General features: G+C 35.5%; 1 protein-coding gene across 1 annotated transcript; it reads left to right on the top strand.

Moving 5' to 3' along the window:
• Positions 1–797: 797 nt before the first annotated feature.
• Positions 798–16,708, top strand: smtla (somatolactin alpha). The gene is made up of 5 exons (XM_030152544.1): positions 798–874; positions 5,444–5,576; positions 9,286–9,399; positions 12,802–12,981; positions 16,514–16,708. Exons 1-5 carry the CDS (start codon positions 798–800, stop codon positions 16,706–16,708), a joined length of 699 nt encoding a protein of 232 aa, XP_030008404.1.
• The last annotated feature ends 4,963 nt before the right edge of the window (positions 16,709–21,671 follow it).

Below are 21,671 nucleotides of genomic sequence, written 5' to 3'. Positions count from 1 at the left end.
AGTAGATGCTTCTGGTCGTTGGCGGCTGTTTATGTCTTTGAGGAATAAATTCCCTGCATGATTTAACAAATTGAGTATAAGAAAAAGGATATTTGCCATCCTGTTAACAGAGTACAAAAGGACCAAGGAGAGCTGTTTAATATGAAACAGGTTAACATACATGACTCCAGGCTTCAGAGGTGTTGAATGTGTGAATAAGAACCACATCTGTGACGTAGAGTTCAGTAAGGTGACACCAGTCAGACGCCACTTTCCCATCTCATCTGCCCTTTGCTTATCCTTAGTCATTCTTGGTCCACTTCTTCTTTCCTGTTTTCATATACAGATTAACCTCCTAAGACCCAGGAAATGTCAGCAAAGTACAAGCTTTTTTTGTTTTTTATTAAATAAGTGCCTATATTGGAAACATCATGATGCAACAGTTTTTTCAGATGCAGCTTTTAAAATTTTATGGAATGTCCTTTGTGGTGGACAGTTTTCTTTTCTTTTTTTTTTTTTTTTTTTTTTTTTTGTATAAAGTTGTGAAACTCTTGTCCACAAATGTGGACAGAAAACCCATGGCCAGGTCTTAGGAGTGGGTGGGTGGATGGGGCTTAATATCAAATACCACATTAGCCCTGATTTTCTGATGCAACAAGATGTTCTAAGCACTCCTGTGTAATTTTTTTGAAATTTTCATCCAACCCCCCCCCCCACACACACCCCCCACCCCAAAAATTACTTTTTTAACTCTGAAAATCGCAACTTTCTCAGCTTCTCCACTCTTTTGTCCAGTGCAATGTATAAATATGTTCATGATGGGCCATTTAATGATCTTGTTAGTGCCACATTGTATCGTAAGAGTACTTTGTACGATGAAAAGTCCAATGTCAAGGTCATGTTGTAGATTAAAGGTCACCAAAATGCTTAAATTTTTCCAGAATTCATACCATTCCGGCATTTTATCAAATTTGTCCTAAGTTTTCTTCCCTCTGGTTTCCTGGTGGGATCCTCCAAGGCCTTTGGCCCTTTAAAGACACATTAGAGACTAAATATTGCAATATGTACATTCCATTTCAATTTGCCGCCATTAGTGTAGCGAGAAACACTAGCACACATTTTGGTGGGAATCACTAACTCTTCATTCATTTTCTGAACCTGCTTCATCCTCACAAGGTCGCTTGGAGCCTATCCCAGCTACTTACAGGCAACGGCAGGGTTCACCCTGGACATTTCGCCAGTTCATCACAAACTGAACACATAGAGACAAACAATCCCTCTCACATTCACACCCATGGGCAATTTAGATGAACCCATTAACCTATCAGTGCATGTGTTTGGATGGTGGAGGAGCCAGAGTACCCGGAGAGAATCCACGCAGACACGGGGAGAACATGCAAACTTCACACAGAAAGATCCCACCCCCCATGGACTGGTGTTGGAATCGAACCCAGGACCTTCTGTCTGTGAGGCACCAGGTCTATCCACTGCACCACTGTGTCACCCACAACAGGACATATACATGTAAATGGCAAAGTCATGTGAAACTACTGTTTGTTCTTTTTGACATGTCTACATGGAGAATACATGGAGTAAATAGTTGTGTTTAATGTGTCTTATTGAATGGAAGTTTTTTGTGGTCAGTCGATGTGTTCTGAGGAGAGAACCTGAGCCCAACCTTTGGAAGAACCCACATTAACAGCTGAATTCCACCAAATATGTATTTGGACCATTTGGGTGACCTTTGATCTATAATTTGACCTTGACACTACACCTTTTATAGTGCAAAGTACTCTGAAGATGTGACATGTCTCACAAAAAACATTTAAGGGCCCAGCATGAGCAGATTGTTACACTGTACTTTATCAAAAGTGAAGAAGGTTTGAAAGTTGCCAAAAACCCAATGTTTTCAGGGTTGAAGAAGTAATTTTCGGGGTGGGGGTGGGGTGGGGTTGGATGAAAATTTCAAAAAAATTGCACAGTAGTGCTTAGAACATCTTGTTGCATCAGAAAATCAGGGCTAAAGTTGAATCTGAAAATTTTCCTGAAATAAGCCCCCCCCCCCCCAGTAGGAGCTTAAGTAGTGCAGTGATCATTCAAGGCAAGGAAGAAAATAACTAAATGGAGCGTTTGCCTACTTTAGCTGGTTCTGTTCCAGACATGCTGGATTACTATTGAACATGTGCCTCCTTCTATGACTGTAAACACATTCCAAATGGGGAAGTATTGCCTCTCTCACACCCATGGTTTTCTGAGCTGAATTGAATATGATGAGTTTTGAAATATCCCAGTGATTCTCGACTCTCATTTATTCATCCCTTTTTTGTTGTGTCTATTATACTTCTGTTATCTTTTTTTTTTGTTGTTTTTTTTTCCACAGTTTCTTCTGGCATGCATGGGTTAATCTAGATTATACCGACCTCAGCTAAAAAGAGATTTGTTTCAGCCCATTTCCTTTTTGATCTATTTGTTTGATAAATCTAATCAGTCTCAGTCTTGCGGATTATTGGCCAGTATTATCAGGTGGATAAATGGAAGTCGAATAAGGAAAAAAAAAAAAAAAAATTCAAGACATATGAACCCATAAAGACCCCAACCAAAATTATCTACCGATCTAAACTGTTTAATACCTGCTGATCCACTAATCCTATCAAAACATGTAAATAATTGATGTAAAATGTAGTTTGTCATCTTTTCATGGTTATCAGATATGACACATGTGGACATTCAGAGGCTCCGTAGTGAACATGGAAACACGTCATCTTTTTTCAGAATCAAAGTTTTTATTAGGTTATGTTTTTGCCGGCGTTGGTTTGTCTGTCTGTCTGTCTGTGTGAGCGATAACTCAAAATGTTTTGGATGGATTTAGATGAAAATTTCAGGAAATGTTTATACTGGCACAAAGAACAAATGATTAAATTTTGGTGGTGATTGGTAGGGGAGTGGGAATGGGGGGCACTGATCTGCCTTGGCGGAGGTCTGTGCTTTTCTAGTTGATTTTTGTTCTTGACAAGAAACACAAAACATGCATATCATTTTAACAGCTAACACTTTGCACTATACCAGTGGTTCTCAATCTTTTTCTATCAGGCCTCCCTTTGGAGGACAAAAAATCTCCAGGCCCCCCTCAACCCCAACAACATTGCAACAGTGGTGCAATTACAACTTTTATTGAAAGAAACATCAATATCGTAAACATATTTTTTGCTTTTCCTTGAATAATTTGTTGTGCAAATTAAAAATAACTTAGATTTTTGCTTGAATAATACAAATAAACTCAACCAGACTACTCCCTGAGGCAGTATTTTTCCAAATTAAAATAGGAAATGTGCAATTATCTTACAAATATGATAATAAAGTAACTGTTTTTTTAGAACAACAAACTAATTTTGATAACAAAGATTTTAACAATATCAGTGTCTGCAATGAGCCCATTTCCACTGCACATCTCAGAACATTAAAGTGCAAACTGTATAAACTATGTAAAAACAGAAACATTGCAGTAAAATCCTTGTCCTTTCTCCAAACCTAAACTCTTTGTGTAGTCTAGTGACAGATCACCATGGCAGTAGATTTGTTTGTTGTGCATCCCTAAAATAGGTCCAGGGTACTCCAACGCTAAAACATTAGTTCTACCTGCTACATGTGCTAACCTGAAGAAAAAAAAAACACCCAGGAGTGATCCCATGCCCCCCCTGGCAAGTCTTCACACCTCCCCTGGGGGGCCCGCCCCACAGTCTGAGAAACTCTGCACTATACACACCCACTACACAGCCAGGGCAATAAAACAGAAACCAGTAAAAGTGTTACATCTAGGGATGTAACGATATCACTGTTATTGTGACCAAAATTATCACAGTTATTACCGCCGCCAAGGAGGTTATGTTTTTGCCGGCGCTGGTTTGTTTGTCTGTCTGTCTGTCTGTCTGTCCGTGGGCAAGATAACTCAAAAAGTTATGGACGGATTTGGATGAAAATTTCAAGAAATGTTGATACTGGCACAAGGAACAAATGATACAATTTTGGTGGTGATCGGGGTGGGGGGGGGGTTGGCACAGATCTGCCTTGGTGGAGGTCTGCGCTCTTCGAGTGCTTTTCTAGTCATTATTGTGGTATTTGTTGAAATGTGCTCAAAATGTTCAAAAAGTACTTATAGACACACTGAAATAATTTAACCAAGTTGTATTTTGAAAAAATAAAATAAAATAAATTTAAAAAATAATAGGCACAATGTACTTTGTGTTGGCAGAAACATTCAAATATGAACATGTGAACATCAGACAAACAAATATGCATTAAAGATGGAACCTTATGGTAGGTAGGTAGGTAGGTAGGTAGGTAGATAGATAGATAGATAGATAGATAGATAGATAGATAGATAGATAGATAGATAGATAGATAGATAGATAGATAGATAGATAGATAGATAGATAGATAGATAGATAGATAGATAGATAGATTCGTAGTTATGTCACAATAATAATACAATAAATAAAAAAGAAGAAATAACACATCTTTAATAACATAGAGATAATATAACATACAGAATAAAAATAAATAACAATAAATACATAAAAATTTGGATGGGATTTATGCATGATAAACACCATCATCTTCTACAACATTAATTCATCAGTAAAACCAATGGAGTTGGATCAATGACAGTGGATGGAGACACAGTTATTAATATATTTGCTGTAAAAGTTATTTTTTCTTCAGTTTTCTCTATTTCTGATTTTATAACCTATTAATTCACTCTGACCTTTTACGGATATCTACATGATCAGAAAATTAAATATAGGAAAACATATGATTTTCACTGAAAACATGCAAAATACAGAGGATAATATTATAATAAATCACTTAATAAAGGTTAAATCTACAGAAAAAGATGTTTGGGAATGGTCATAAAAGTAGCGATGGGTGTTTATGTGTTAAGACGTATTTAATTTATGTTTTTTAACTTTAAACAAAGGTTTTTGGACAGGGCTGACACACCAGACTGTGGGTGTCATCATGATGTTATTCATGAGAAAAGAAATGTTTCTTTGGAAAGACAAGTATCTTTTTACAAGGACGCAACACCAAAATGACCTTTTCCTTCATTCATGACCTGTTTGGCACATATATATAAGAAGACGAGAAACACAGAACACAATGACCAAGACACAAAAGGCGGGAAGAGTTGAAGAAAAACTGAAAAAATGCTCAAGATGACAGGTAACACAGCATATTTGATTAACAAAGACGGAATATGAGGCTATATGTTTGGGAAATCATGGAAAGTTAATGCAAACAAATGTATAACTTTCTGAATGTCAGAATTTTTGCAGCATTTCTGTAGAACTGCAGATTTCCCTGTGTACCTCTGCTCATTTCTTATGTCTGTGTGTTGGTTGTTTGCAGTCAAATACCAGGGTGCATGGGCTGTATTGCTTTGGCCCGTTCTGTTTACTAAATGCATCCCACTAGACTGTCCAGATGAGCAGGGCGGCCTCTCTCGCTGCCCCTCCATATCCCAAGAGAAACTCCTGGACCGAGTCATCCAGCATGCAGAGCTCATCTACCGTGTCTCTGAAGAATCGTGTTCTTTGTTTGTGAGTAACGCTGAACATTACCCCAAAACAGGTCTTTTTCACTTGTGCATTGTATGGGAAAATAATATTCAGCTGGCCTGTTGTATCCACAGATTACAACAGTGCAGCCTCAGGGTAATCTGAATAAATTACTCTTCACACTGAGCATTACATGATGGTAGAAAATGATTTTTTATAGAAAAAAGAGTCTGTACCTGAACTGCAGTCAAAGAAATGCCATAACCTCTGAGGAAATACTTTCATCTGAAGCCATTGAGCATGTTTTTCTTTTTTCTTTTTTTTTTTTTTATGTATCTCAGCATTTGTTGCGACATTGGGCTCTATAAATAAAATTGAATTGAATTTGGAAAATGTCGTAATGAAAAAAGGCACTTGTAAGCTTTAAATTGTGGAAAAAATATATAAATATTAGCAATGGCTACTTCCACAGTACTGTGGCATGAGATATCAGTTTGTCTATTGCTACAGACCAATCAAATGTCAGCATTTGTACTGTGGACTGTGTGATTTGGGGGAAGTGGAAAATGAATCACATTTTCTTTTGTATTGTCCTCTATATGATGAACTGAGAGCCTCTTTGTTTGATGATATTTTTATCCAAAATCCTGATCTGTTCTGGAGCACTGATGATGACAAGATGAAATGGTTGTTTAGTTCAAATTTATTTAAATTAGCATTATTTGTTTGCAAAGCCTGGAAAAAGCGACAGATATGTTTGTTTAAATAGGTCAGTATCAAGGTTATTATCGTTAACGAAAACTAACGAAATGAAAAAAACTAGAATTGAAAAAACAGTTTTGTTAACTGAAATAAATAAAAACTATAATTAAAAGAAAAAAGGATAACTAACTGAAACTGTATTGTGTGCTTACAAAACTAACTAAAACTATAAAAATTATGAATAAAATTCCCTTCATTTTTTGTCAATGTCGGATTGATACGAAATCGATTTATTTTGCGCTAACAGTTTTACCTAGCAGCACCATATGACATTTGACAGTCCGTCACTTGTGGTTTCCAGTCGTCTTCTGGTCCCCACTGTACATGGAAACATGGAGACTAAAGTTGGGAGAAAGCAGCAGAGTCCTGTCTGGGATTTATTTGAATACGACGGAGAAGAAGAGAAAAGAGACAACAAAACTAAAAATTAATACTAAAATTAAACTAAATCTAAGCATTTAGAAAAAACAAAACAAAAACTAATAAAAACTAGTAAACCTGCTCTAAAGATGAATTAAAACTAACTGAATTAGAGAAAAAAAAGTCAAAAGTAAATAAAACTAAACTATAATGAAAAATCCAAAACTATTATAACCTTGGTCAGTGTTTTTGTTTTGTTTATATACTGTGCCTATTGTATGGTATTTGATCTTTGGTTTGTATTTATGGTGTCTTATAAGCCCATGGAAGGGCTGGGCATGTTTGTATGCAAGACACAATAATAAAAACATTCATTCATTCATTCATGTACTGGAGCCAATCATGGATACTGTTACATGAACTCATTAGCCTCTTGCTACCTCAGTACTGTGGTGATATATGGCATATATGTCAGTGCATTCTTTTGTGCATTTTGCTACCACAGTACTGTGGCAACTGATGGAAGAAATGACAAATTAGTGATAGTATATAGTTTAGAAAAGGAATTGTTGTTCTAAATACTCTATATGTTGTTTTATGGTGTTCTTTGTTTTGTGCAGTCAGTGAGGCTGGAGAGGGTGGGCGGAGCTACATGTTATATGCAGCAGTGTGTCATGTGACTTCTCAGTTCTGTGTCAGTTCAGTGAATTGAATTCTGCACTCTAAACGTTGTCCCAGTGGCTGATTTATATAAATATCAGATTTACCTGTCCCGGCTTCCACCCCCTGTTTGAAAATGTTCAGAAAAAAATAAAAATAAAAATAACAATAATAATAATAATAATAATTCCACATCAATCAGTTATTGAACTTGAGTCTTCCATATTGTAGCCCAGTTTATTACTAAGTGAGCAAAGTCTACACAGTTTTAAATTTGACCAATTTGCTATCTGATTGCCTTGGTACTTTTCGGGATGTAATAAGTTACCAGTCTAGATTTGATATAACAAGAGCGCTGATTGGCTCTGTGGTAATAGACGAACTGATATTTCGTGCCACAGTACTGTGTCAGTAGTCACTTTGAGCCACTTTGATAATAGTTACGTTGTTATGTGAAAAATGAGCTTGTTGTGCAGAAGTTGCTAAGTCACAGGTGTCAAACATGCGGCCCGCGGGCCAAAGCCGGCCCGCCAAAGGTTCCAATCCGGCCCGCGGGATGAATTTGCAAAGTGCAGAAGATATTAACAGTCAAAGGGTGTTGAACTCAAAAATAACAACATAATAACCTAAAAATAATGACTCCAAATGTTCCTCTTGGTTTAATGTGAAAAAAATAATATGATATTATGCTTCTAAATAATGGCAACACCAATTTCTTCTCTATGATTTATTGCAAAGAACATTAAACTCTGATATCCTTTAATAATAAAATGTCAATAACCTGAACAAATATGAACAACCTGAACTGTCTAAGGAAAAATAAGTGTAATTTTAACAATATTGTGCCTGTTTTGTGCCTTGGTAGATCTGATCTGTAATGCTCATGTATAAATCATAAGCTGAGGCATAATATTGATTTTTATTTTTTTTTTTATTATTATTATTTCTTATTATTTTTCTTCATAAATTTCAGTTTTTCAGGTTAATCACATCTTTTTTGTTTGGATAGTTTGTAAAATGTAAATGATTTCATAATTTAATGTTATTTTTTGTGTATAAAAAATTTGGAGTTGTTATTATTTATAGGCTATTATGCTATTATTTGACTGGTCTGGCCCACTGGAGGTCAAACTGGGCTGAATGTGACCCCTGAAAGAAAATGAGTTTGACACCCCTATGCTAAGTCATCCAGTAAAAATGTTATGATGTGTTCTTTTTTCAATCATCTTGTTGACCAGCTGTGTTTTCCCAAACTACAGCGAACTATTTATGTCTTCACTGTTGCGAGAACATTTGGAACGAGTTTTACCGTGACAGCAAAATGACGTTTTGTTGGCCTTTTTCATAACACACTGGACCAAAGCACTGACATTTTTTTGTTACCTACTATGTGTTATTCGCTTTTGATTCTGACATGATCATCGCCTCACTGCCAGGCTTCAAAGTAATCTTCTCTCACTCTTCTGAGCCAAAGATGTTTTATTGAAGAATCAGGCCTGCAGTGGAGTAATACCAATGTGATAATGATATACCGCAGCAGTGGGAGCGCAGGTTTTGCAGCCTGTTGAATCCCCGTTCTCTGTGAGTCTTGAGATCCAAAATGGTCTTTGAAATGGAATGATGTTGGGCTTGTTACAGAGAAGGCGCTGCATGGGGTCTTCAGATGAGAACATGCCGAAGAACAAAATGTGCCGCTGCTTTGTCTCCAGTGGCCGAGTCTGTTGAAGCTTTTGTCGTTGTTTTGCTGGTGTCATTTTTTTGTGTTCTTGTTACTCTAACTAAGTGAGACACTATAGTTGGCTGGAAAAATCCACTCAAGTGTCATGTGGCTTACTTATTCCTTTTGACAGTTCTTGTTTGTTTACAACTGTAGTGAAATGTTTATTCGGTGTTTTTGTTGAATTTTTACATAATATCATCCGTTTCATTATGTATCGATGTATTTCTTCAATATCTGTGTGGTCTGTAGGAGGATATGTTCGTCCCATTTCCACTCCGTCTCCAGAGGAACCAAGCGAGCTATACATGCATCACCAAAGCCTTACCTATCCCCAGCTCCAAAACGGAAATCCAACAAATATCTGTAAGCACAAGAATGCACAAGAATGTCCTCTTTATCTTTGTCATTTATTTTAACAGTGATGAATAGATGTGTGTATATGTGGTGTTAATGCATGGCTGTTTGCATGCGGACAATACTGGTGTCAGGGTCACACACTCTAATAATAACTGATTTTTTTTTATTTTTTATTTTTTTTCTAGCATACTAATTCATAGATTTCAAGACATACAAGTCCATAGACACCAGACGAGACAGAATAGTTCATAGATATTCAGCAAAACAAAGACAGGTGCAAACAGAGGGCTATTTACAAAGTGAGTTTGTGTGCATGTGTGTGTGTGTGTGTGTGTGTGTGTGTGTGTGTGTGTGATTATTTTGTGCGGGTTGGGCATATTCAGGTAGAGACAGAAGAGGGAATGAAAATGAAATTGACAGTCTAATAAGTAAACAGGTCAAAAGAGGTGAGTATACAAAAATGAGAAATCAGTAAGGGGTTTTAAATAATAGTATAGAAAGAAGGTTAAGGGAAAAAATAAAGAACGAAAGGAAAGGAAAAAAAAGCAAAATCAATAATACCAAATACAATAATAATGACAGCCTTTTTTTTTTTTTTTTTTAATAACTGAGTTTAACCCATAAAGACCCAAACATTCACTGTCGACCAAAACCAATCCCTGATGTAAACTGTTTAATACCTGTTGATCAACTAATCCTATTAATACATGAAGCTAAAATGCTGCGATATTTTTTCTTTTCGCTTCTGTCTGAACAGTTGCGTGCCCATATATTTAATCCATAAAGACCCAAATATCCACCGTCGACCAAAAGCATCTCAAGTGCTGATCCACTAATCCTATCAATCCGTGTCAATAATTGTAAAACACAGTTTGTCATCTTTTCACGGTCATCAGATATGACCCATTTGGACGTTCAGAGGCTCCGTGGAAACACCGTCATCTTCTACAACATTGATTCACCAGTAAAACCCATGGAGTTGTATCAATGACAGTGGATGGAAACACTTGTTTTTACATTCAGTTAATGATATATTTTGTTGAAAAGGTCACTTTTTCTTCAGTTTTCTCCGTTTTTGATAGAATAACTATCAACTGTAATCTGAGCTTTTATGAACTTCTAGATGATCAGTGAATTAAATGAAGGAAAATACCTGATTTTCACAGAAAAAGCAACAAAATATAGAGGGTAATATTATAATAAATGTGATAAATTGCTTTGGGAAAATTGGGCACTGCTAAAAGTATCACACTGCAAAAATCTAAATTTTACCAAGTGTATTTTTCTCATTTCTAGTCAAAATATCCCATCACACTTAAAATAAGACATAATCTACCATACTCAAACTGGTGAATTCATCCTCCCTCTGTGCACGTCATTGTTTAATACAGTTTAAGGTGGTACACAGAGCTCATATTTCAAAAGCAAAATTGTTTTCCATATACCCTGATATTAGTCCACACTGTGTCAAATGCCAACATACAGAAGCTTCTCTTATCCACATGTACTGGTCCTGTTCAAGCCTTAACAAATACTGGACTGAAATTTTTCATACACTTTCTCAGCTGTTAAACATCAAGTTAGAACCAAACCCCCTGACTGCTCTATTTGGTGTAATGGAAGGTGTAGTGAAGCTACCTATAGAAAAACAACGCACTTTATCCTTTGCTGACCTTCTAGCTCGACGAGCAATCCTGTGTAGATGGAGGGATGCTTTCCCCCCTACTCATGCACAGTGGTTAGAAGACATTATGTCCTGCTTAAAACTGGAGAAAATTAGATATTCACTCCAGCAATCAAATGGGAAATTCCAGAAAGTGTGGGGTCCCTTCCTAAAAACATTCCAGACCCTGTAAATGCTTGACTTTTAAGTGCAGTTTAATAATGCTACTTACTCCATACCTACCCTTAGCGTAGGTTTTTGCCATGATAGTGACCCTTTATTATTATTTCTAGTGCACTGGCAATGACTGAGGAGGGATTATTTTATGTAGTTTGTTGTCTGCTCTGCTTTGCTTCTTTTTTTTTTTTTTTTTTTTCTTTTTTTTTTAATTGTTTTTCTATGGTGCTAGTTGTGTTTAATTTTACACCTATGCTTACTTGGGATTTCTCTGATGACCATCCAGCACTGCACTTGTATTATTTTGAGAAAACTTTAATAAAAAGATCTTGATTGAAAAAAATAAGACATAATCACCTAAAGAGTAGCTCGTAAGTGAGATATAATAACTTATTTTTAGACAATAAATCACCAAGATAATAACAGATTACCAAGATAATTTTCACTTGTTCCATTGGCAGATTTTTTTGCTATCTATCTATCTATCTATCTATCTATCTATCTATCTATCTATCTATCTATCTATCTATCTATAGAGAGAATTTGAATTTAGCAAAAAAAAAAAAAAAAATTATCTTGGTAAGATTTCTCGAAATATCATTTTCAAGATCTATTATCTAAAAATAAGTTCTTATATCTCACTGAAAAGTTGCTCTTTAGGTGATTATGTCTTATTTTAAGTGTGATGGGATATTTTGACTAGAAATGAGAAAAATACACTTTGTAAGATTTTGATTTTTGCAGTGCACTGGGTCTTTATTGGTTAAGTGTAAACATTTCACCTGTTGTAGTGTAGGTTTGCGTTTGCAGCCAAGAGGTGTGATATTATTTTACAGTTACTATAAAAAAAAAAACAAAAAAAAAACTGTTCATATTTTTAATCGGTGTCCACAAAGACTCACCTTGGTCAGTACATACACTAGACTGAAAGCTTCAGCAAAAAGCTAATGCAGACGGATGTTAAGTATAATTTTGTTAATGTGATTTTGTAAGGTAACCCTTGCTCTGCCAGCAGATATGATAATTTCTAAGAAAATGCTGTTTGAAAGTTATGTTATCACCATTATACTAAACGTGGTTTTTGAAAGTGCATATACCACATAACATTTTATGTCAGTATCTTCTGCCCTTTCTGATGAATTATTACCTGCTCAATGGTTTCATGGGCAATTGTATAGTGTCCTTTGCCCTTACTTTAGATTCAGCTCTGCTTATGGGAAATTAAGCGGACTCAACTGCTTCACCTGTGACATTTGAAGCTACAAATTACACAATATTGTTTCAAAATCCATGCTAATATTAAACTCATTAAAGTCTGCAGTGTAAATGACACTTACTGCACGTTGCTCCATCATATTTACTTATTTTTGTTGTATTTACCTTTATTTGACTAGGAAAAAAGTCACGGAAAATAGAGATTTCAGCCATACATATTATTTATTTAATATTTTGTGGTGCATTTTTACTATATCTTGTCATTATAGTCTGGTTCTGAGCGGAGTGTGTTTGTTTATTTATTCATCCCATCATTTCTTAGAATCTGTTATCTATTAATGCGTACCTTGCAGGACAAATGGCTGCTCCACTCTGTGCTGATGCTGGTGCAGTCATGGATCGAGCCTTTGGTCTACCTGCAGAGCACCCTGGATCAGTACGACAATGCTCCAGAAGTACTGCTCAACAAAACCAAGTGGGTGTCTGAGAAACTAATCAGTCTGGAACAAGGGGTGGTGGTCCTCATCAGGAAGGTGGGTGTATTTGTATGTGTTTATGATTATTGCACATATTCACCCGGTATGCATGTGCAGTTGGAATAATAACATATAATATTTAAAAAGCTGAGTAAAATATCTGAGTTTTGTGTGAAACCACCCTGTGAAGTGCATTTCTCAAAACAAAAAAAGCAATGTTACCTTGGCACGTTTTACCTTGTTCTTTAAGAATGAGTGAAAAAAGGATTAAACAAGGAGACAAACACTACATCTCTGATCATGTGGAGACCTGAAGACACAAGCTAAGAAAAGATAAGATAAGATAAGATAAGATAAGATAAGATAAGATAAGATAAGATAAGATAAGATAAGATATACTGTATTGATCCTGACATGGTGGTGCAGTGGATAGCACTCGTACCTCACAACAAGAAGGTCCTGGGTTCGATTCCAACGCCAGTCGAAGGGGGTGGGACCTTGTTGAGCCGCATTATGTAATAAATTCCCATTATGTAATAAAAGTTCAAAATGTAATAAGAATGTCACGTCATCTTGTAATAAAGCCGCATCATGTAATAAACTGACGCATTTTGTAATAAACTACCTCAATGCATTATGTAGTAAATTTTTTCGCATTATGTAGTAAGTTATTACAATTTGAGAAATTTATTACAAAATGCACTTGACACATTTTTATTTTCAGGAAAATGTAATGTGCTCAATTAATCTTTAAACTGTGTGGTTAAAGTTCTGATTACATTACCTGTAGCTCCTGTGACAAATTTCTTCTAAATTGCTCTGAAATTATATTAATTTGGATTGTTATTACATAATGAACCATGTTATTACATTTTTTAAATAAAAATGTGTCAAGTGCATTTTGTAATAAATTTCTCAAATTGTAATAACTTACTACATAATGTGAAAAAATTTACTACATAATGCGTTGACATAGTTTATTACAAAATGCGTCAGTTTATTACATAATGCGGCTTTATTACAAGATGACGTGACATTTTTATTACATTTTGAACTTTTATTACATAATGGGAATTTATTACATAATGCGGCTCAACAGACCTTTCTGTGTGGAGTTTGCATGTTCTCCCCATGTCTGCGTGCATTGAGCCGCATTATGTCATAAATTCCCATTATGTAATAAAAGTTTAAAATGTAATAAGAATGTCACGTCATCTTGTAATAAAGCCGCATCATGTAATAAACTGACGCATTTTGTAATAAACTACCTCATGCATTGTGTAGTAAATTTTTTCACATTGTGTAGTAAGTTATTACAATTTGAGAACTTTATTACAAAATGTACTTGACACATTTTTATTTTTATTTTTTTTAAAATGTAATAACATGGTTCATTATGTAATAACAATCCAAATTAATATAATTTCAGAGCAATTTAGAAGAAATTTGTCACAGGAGCTACAGGTAATGTAATCAGAATTTTAACCACACAGTTTAAAGATTAATTTAGCACATTACATTTTCCTGAAAATAAAAATGTGTCAAGTGCATTTTGTAATAACTTTCTCAAATTGTAATAACTTACTACATAATGCGAAAAAATTTACTGCACAATGCATTGAGGTAGATTATTACAAAATGTGTCAGTTTATTACATAATGTGGCTTTATTACAAGATGACGTGACATTCTTATTACATTTGAACTTTTATTACGTACTGGGAATTTATTACATAATGCGGCTCAACAGCATGGGTTCCCTCCAGGTACTCCAGCTTCCTCCCACCATCCAAAGACATGCACTGAAAGGTTAATCAGTTAATCTAAATTGCCCATAGGTGTGAATGTGAGAGTGATTTGGTTGTCTCTATATGTCTGCGATGAACTGGCGACATGTTCAGGGCAAGGTTATTATTGTTAACGAAAACTAACGAAATGACAAAAACTAGAATTGTAAAACCATTTTCATTAATTGAAATAAATAAAAACTATAATTAAAAGAAAAAAACGACAACTAACTGAAACTGTATTGTGTGCTTAAAAAACTAACTAAAACGGATAAAAATTCTGGATAAAATTCCCTTCGTTTTCGTCTTTGTCAATGTCGGATTGATATGAAATCGATTTATTTCCCTCGAGCAATTTTAGCTGCTGGCACCATGCGACACTTAACAGTCCGTCACTTGTCGTCTCTTGTGGTTTAGAGTCGTCTTCTGGTCCCCACTCTACCTGGAAACATGCAGACTAAAGTTGGGAGAAAGCAGCAGAGTCCTGTCTGGGTTTTGGAGAAGATAGAAGATATGAAAAAACTAAAACTAAACTAAAACTAAGCATTTAGAAAATAACGAAAATTAATAAAAACTAGCAAACCTGCTCTAAAAACTAATTAAAACTAACTGAATTAGAGGAAAAAAAAGTCAAAAGTAAATAAAACTCAACTGTAATGAAATAATGAAAAATCCAAAACTATTAGAACCTTGGTCCAGGGTGCAACCCCCCCCCCCCCTTCTCCTATAAGTAGCTGGGATAGGCTCCAGCGACCCCTGCGACCCTAGTGAGGATAAAGCAGGTTCAGATAATGAATGAATGAATGAATGATCCCCTAAGGAGGAAATTCAAATGTACGACAGCACAAGACAGTAAACGACGCAATAGAAAAATGAGAAATGAGAAATGAGAAATGAGAATGAGATACAATAAAAAAAATGAGAAGATTAAAAAAAAAAAAAAAATCAAATTGTTCAAGTGACTGAATAACATAAATAGTATTAACAATTATAAATAAAGTAACAAGCGTGTAGTAGTGCAGTGCAGTAGATGATATCCTGTAATGTGTGTCTTTTAATTACTTATTTTCACAGTTTGATAATTAAACAGTTTTATGTCAAACTGTGATTTTTATTTATTTATTTATTTTTTTTATGCGCAAAATTATATTTCAAATTGATAAGACGAATAATTCAAATGGGATCAAATAATGATCTGCCTCTTGCCACTGACTACAGTAGATGTGTCTTCTGAAGTAAGGTCCGATGGGACACACCGAAAGCAACAGAACTTTGACTCTTTTTTTTCCTTATTACCTCCGCCAAGGAGGTTATGTTTTTGCCAGGGTTTGTTTGTCTGTCTGTTTGTTTGTCTGTCCGTTAGTGTGCAACATAACTCAAAAAGTTATGGACAGATTTTGATGAAATTTTCAGGGTTTGTTGGAAATGAGGTAAGGAAGAAATGATTAACTTTTGGGGGTGATCCGGAAGAAATCCTGGATTCTGGATCACTTTGAAATTTTCATTAACATTGTGGTAAATGGGGCCAAAATTTTCGTTTCCCAATATCTTGCTTAATTATTGACCAAAACTCATGAGATTTAACTCAGGAATTGACAATGGGGTCCTCTATCACATTTCAAAGGCTGATCCGGATCTGATCCAGAAGGCAGATTTTATTTTAAAAAATAAATGTAGGATTTGTATCACCGATTATGTGGGGAATTTTTGCGCTTGGCGGAGGTCTGTGCTCTCCGAGTGCTTTTCTAGTTGCATATTAGATCTTTAACTTTCAACCCTTTTAACTTTTCCCCCTCTGTGCAGATGTTGAGCGAGGAAATGATGACCGCAACCTACAGCGAGCAAGCTTTATTCCAGTATGATGTGCAGCCAGAGATGCTGGAATCAGTCATGAAGGACTACACTTTACTGAGCTGCTTTAAGAAAGACACTCATAAGATAGAGACCTTCCTCAAACTTCTCAAGTGTCGACAAACTGACAAATACAACTGCGCATGAAACTTAAAGTAGAGCTTTTAATAATGCAGTGTTTAGCTTTAAATGAATTCCTGAGGCTGGTCTGTGCGCACAGCTGTGCAGATATGACCATGCCTTAGGCAATTCAGCCTTGCCTGCGATGCAATACATTCTTTATTGATTGCTTTGGAACACCTTCAGACAAAACTAAGTAGGTGTAATACTGTGCCCTTTCTTCAGCATACTGCATTTTTATATTTTCCAGCTCAGTTGTTATTTTAACCTGGCAAAGGCAGCACAGGGCAAACACACAAAAGATTATTTGCGTGTTGATGCTGTTAAGAAAATCTGCATATCCTACCATTGATTTCCATTTCCTTTGTTCTTAACTGAAGTGTGTATTCCGTGCTGGCAGTGTTTTGATTATTCCCACGGCCCCTGGAGTATTCAGCGAGACTCCCATTTTAAATGGAGTTGGTTTCACTTCTGCATTAGTGAAATGAAACACTTTCACTGGAGACAGGAGTCAAACAGGGAGCAATCACTGCTGAAAAAAAGAGACACATTTTGATTGGTGAAAGTGAATATGAGACAGGAAGAGACAGACAACAAATACAAAAATGAGAGCTGAGATTTATTTCAGTTTCAGGTTAGATATGTTGAGTTTTCATAAAAGAGTCATGAATAATTCCATGTTTAACTGCGCCTAGTTTAACCTGAACTTAAAAAGGAAGTGGAAATAATGTCTTTACTTAAAATGATCCAGAACTACACAGGTCACTTTTTGTCAGTGAAATTAACATATGATGTAAAATGCATTCCTTTGTGTGAAAATCCCCAGCCAAATGTATTTAGCAGTGCCTTAGATTTACAAGCCAATAAAAGCAAGTTGTATGAAAAAAATTACATTGTGAGTGAGTGAATGTGTTTGACATAATGTGGGAGGGAAATGAACAACACACAAAATAAATATATTTTCACGTTAATAACACTGCAATTTGCACCCCAGAACACAAGAGGGCAGTACTGCTCTGTCATGAAGGTTATCTAAATTGACAGATTATTATTTATTCAAGGTTTCTGTATGTTGTTTCAGTTGGAATCTGTTCAGTCTTTTTTGTGTGAAAGGGCAACCAGCAACTGTCAATGGAATCAGATGATATATTCCTCTTATATCTATTGGCATGCCCCATAAAAAAATCAACATAGTAAAAGATTTGTATTAAAAAACACACATTGCCACAGATTTCTAGATCCATATGATTCCAGAACATTAACCCTTCCACGCATCAATTATGAGAACCTTTGTCAAGATTTTTTTCCTGAGTGTTTTTATTCCTCCTTAGGTATGAAAAAAAAAAAAAAAAAAAATTGCGATTAAGTTTTTTTTTTTTTTTTTTCATGTAGTTACAAAAATGTCCATGGATTTAATTTTTGAAGTAAAGAAACATGTGTTTAAAACCCAATATCAGAAAGTGAGATAAAAACAATGAAATTAAAACATTTTAATCCTGCTAATCCAGTGTTTTTCAACCTTGGAATCGGGACCCCACGTGGGGTCGCCTGGAATTCAAATGGGGTCGCCTGAAGTTTCTAATAATTGATTAAAAAAAATAATAATAATAAAAATACTAATAAAAAATATTTCGTAATGATTCAAAATATGTGTCATTAGAATTAAAACACCACACACTTTTCCTTATAAAAATTTTAAAAAGGTGCACTATATACATTATATAGCATAAATGTTGTCTAAAATGAATGTTTATTTGCAACATAGTATGACAAACTATTACATGACTGAAAACAAATGAATTTTAGCAAAAAACATGCCTCCGTTTTGAATGTCTGGGGTCGCCATTAACCCTTTCATGCATAGTGGTCACGACAGCGGACAGTTATTCTTCAGCTGTTCTCTTTTATATTCATGGGTTTTGTTGTTTTCATTCCATATCATCCAACACAGCGGACTCTTATGCACCATCCCATAATACACTGACATTTAGACCATTACTGTAACTTTGCTGTTCTTGATAAAACTGATCTGCACTAACATGTTTGAGTGTAAATCACTTATTTGTTAGACACAAAGGTTTTTTTGCATGTTATCTCCATGAAGTGAGTAATAACTAGTATTGGAATATGTGAGAAAACATCAGATTAGCAGCATTAAAAATGTTTTATTTCATCGTTTTCATACTACTTTCTTACGGAACAGGATTAGGGCCACTGGATTTTGATCTCAGAATTCTGACTTTAACTCAGAATTCTGAGTGTTAAGTCAGAATTCTGAGTTTAAATACATATATACATATATTAGACCTTATTTTAATTTATTGTATTTCTTTTCCAGTGGCCCTAATCCTCTTCTGTACTTTCTGATACTGGGTTTTAAACACACGTTTCTTTACTTCAAAAATTAAATGCACGGACATTTTTGTAACTCCATGAAAAAAAAAAAAATCGATCACATTGTGTTGTTGTTGTTTTTTTTTCCATGTCTAAGGAGGAATAAAAACACTCAAGAAAAAAATCTTTGCCAAGGTTCTCAGAATTCATGCATGAAAGGGTTAATATGTGATTTTAAAATGGGGTGACAAGCCAAAAAAGGTTGGGAACCACTGTGCTAATCTGATGTTTTCTCACATTTTAACATATTCTAATTCTAGTTATTACTCACTTCATGTAGATAACATGCAAAAAAAAACAAAACAAACAAAAAAAAAAACCTTTTTGTCTTTCAAATAATTGATTTACACTCAAACATGTTAGTGCAGATCAGGTTTATCAAGAACAGCAAAGTTACAGTAATGATATGAATGTCAGTGTATTATGGGATGATGCATAAGTGTCCACTGTGTTGGCTGGTATGGAACTAAAACAACAAAACCCATGAATATACAAGAAAACAGCTGGAGAAGAACTGCCCAGTGTAGTGACCACTATGCATGAAAGGGTTAAGGCACCTGGACACGTTATCCCACCTGAAGGTAACAGGCTTGAAAGTCTGCTTCGCTCCTGTTTGCAGTTCTGCCTCGACTAGTGACGTGACGTCCACGAACGAATCGAATCTTTTGAACGGCTGTTTGAAATGAACGATGGGAACCGAGTCTTTGTAAAGAGCCGTTCTTTTTTTTGTTTTTTGATTAATAACAGTGATTAATCACTGTTGTGTTTTGTGCAATTTTTTCCGTATGTTTACACACATTTATTGTTCTTGTTCTGAGGGAAAATGTACAACAGTTGTTAAGGTATTTGCAGTATTTAAGCAATTACAATGATAAATCGCTTTTGTGTTTTGTGCATTTTTTCTGTATGTTTACCAACATACTGTTCTTGTTCTGAGAATTGCACTATAGTTAGTTATACTATAGTTCAGGTATTTAAGGAATTGCAGTGATTAATCACTGTTGTGTTTTGTGCAATTTTTTCCATATGTTTACACACATTTATTTTTCTTGTTTTGAGGAGAATAAAATGTTGTTTCGTAGGAAATTTTTTAAATTTTCTTCTTCATTTTTAGGCTACAGACTAGTCCATATAATGTACCGTGATGTTTTTGGTCAAATTCCAGCATTTACCTAATGTCACCTCTCATGTCATGTATTTAGCCCACACATTTTAACTAGCTATTCTTTTTTAGGGTAAGATAATATTTACTGCCGCGCCAATTAAACACCTTTAAAATGTAATGTCAATCATCACATGTAGCCTATTTAGTCATTAAAACATTGGTGTTTCAAAATAAGGTCAAGGTTACTTTATTTATACCCGTTGGTAGATTTGTTCTGCAGTCTAGGTGATTGCCTTGGCATTACAACAACACATACATTGAACATGCAAGACAGACGCTTGATCACGCTTACAGACAGGACAAAAACACAGGACAAAAAGTGCTCAGTGTTCCACCATTCATTTGTATAGCAGCATGGTTAAGTAAAAGACTAAAATAAATAAGATCAAATAAATAAAAACAAGATGCAATAAAAACACAATAAAAACCAGAAAAGATAAAATAAAAACAATCTGGGATAAAAACCAGGATAAGAACATAAAATTAAAAAATTTAAAACTTTAAAAATTTGAAGTCACAATAATAATAAATAGAGCAAAGAAATGGAATAAATAACTAAATAAGTTAGTAAAGTGCAATGTCACTATTTTTTATAACGCAAAAAACATAAAAGAGCCAGTCTTTTGAACGGCTCTTTTCAGTGAACGGCTCCCTTCAAAGAGCCAAAAGTCCTATCACTAGCCTCGACACCACAAGACACAGAAACAATAAAGCAATCAGTCATCACAATCCATTTTCTGTTTTTTCCTCCTCTGATCTTAGGTTACATCTGAACTTTCTTTTTTTTTTTTTTTTCCACTTTCTGAATGCCCTGCTACTCCCCTTGCTCTTCCATCCTCATATCAGAAGATGTAAATCAACCTGTGGTCACCACAGCGAGTCGGGTGTCAGCTCAGAGAGGTGGTGTCGTGTGGTGTGGGTGGATGTTGAGGCAGGATGTGGTAGGGGGGCCTAGTGTCAGCAATGTCAGGTTCAGCTTCCTGTGGCCTAATCACTTCAGTATGGGGGCTCAGAGGAGATTGGGTAGCCTCTGTTCTGCACTGCAGGGCTGCACATCCACAGCTTCAACCTTGTATTGCAACCCTCACCCTACCTCGTTTGGTTCCTGACAATCCTCAAGTAATCATAAGCGAGATAAAGCCCTGTGCCCCCACCCATTTCTGGAGCTTCTGAGGCCATAAATATTAAAGATAGGCTATAAGTAGTAAGTGGAAGGAGGGGATCAGAGGAGGGAGAAAAAGATGTTGGGGAGTAGAAGGGGAAAGAAGGACACAGGGGTGAAGGAGGGAGTTGGGGGGTGGGGGTGGGGGGTGCTGGGTGATTTCACAGTCTAACTATTATAACCTGAGGAAAGGAAATCTAGACTGCTGGGATGCATAAGTGGAGCAGAGGAGGCAGACGGAGAAGGGGAGGAAAGCAGAGAGGAAATGT

Source organism: Sphaeramia orbicularis, chromosome 13, assembly GCF_902148855.1.
Source record: "Sphaeramia orbicularis chromosome 13, fSphaOr1.1, whole genome shotgun sequence".
Taxonomy (NCBI): Eukaryota; Metazoa; Chordata; class Actinopteri; order Kurtiformes; family Apogonidae; genus Sphaeramia; species Sphaeramia orbicularis.
The sequence above is the reverse complement of the archived record's forward strand: the minus strand, read 5'-3'. Positions and strand labels throughout refer to the sequence as shown.

What these genes read in the sequence shown, in the direction of transcription:
- smtla (XM_030152544.1), top strand. Translation starts at nt 798, where the DNA reads ATGGGCCATTTAATGATCTTGTTAGTGCCACATTGTATCGTAAGAGTA. An exon ending in ATGAAAAGTCCAATGTCAAG is followed by an intron (nt 875 to 5,443) that starts GTCATGTTGTAG and finishes TACTAAATGCAT; the next exon opens with CCCACTAGACTGTCCAGATG. An exon ending in AAGAATCGTGTTCTTTGTTT is followed by an intron (nt 5,577 to 9,285) that starts GTGAGTAACGCT and finishes TGTGGTCTGTAG; the next exon opens with GAGGATATGTTCGTCCCATT.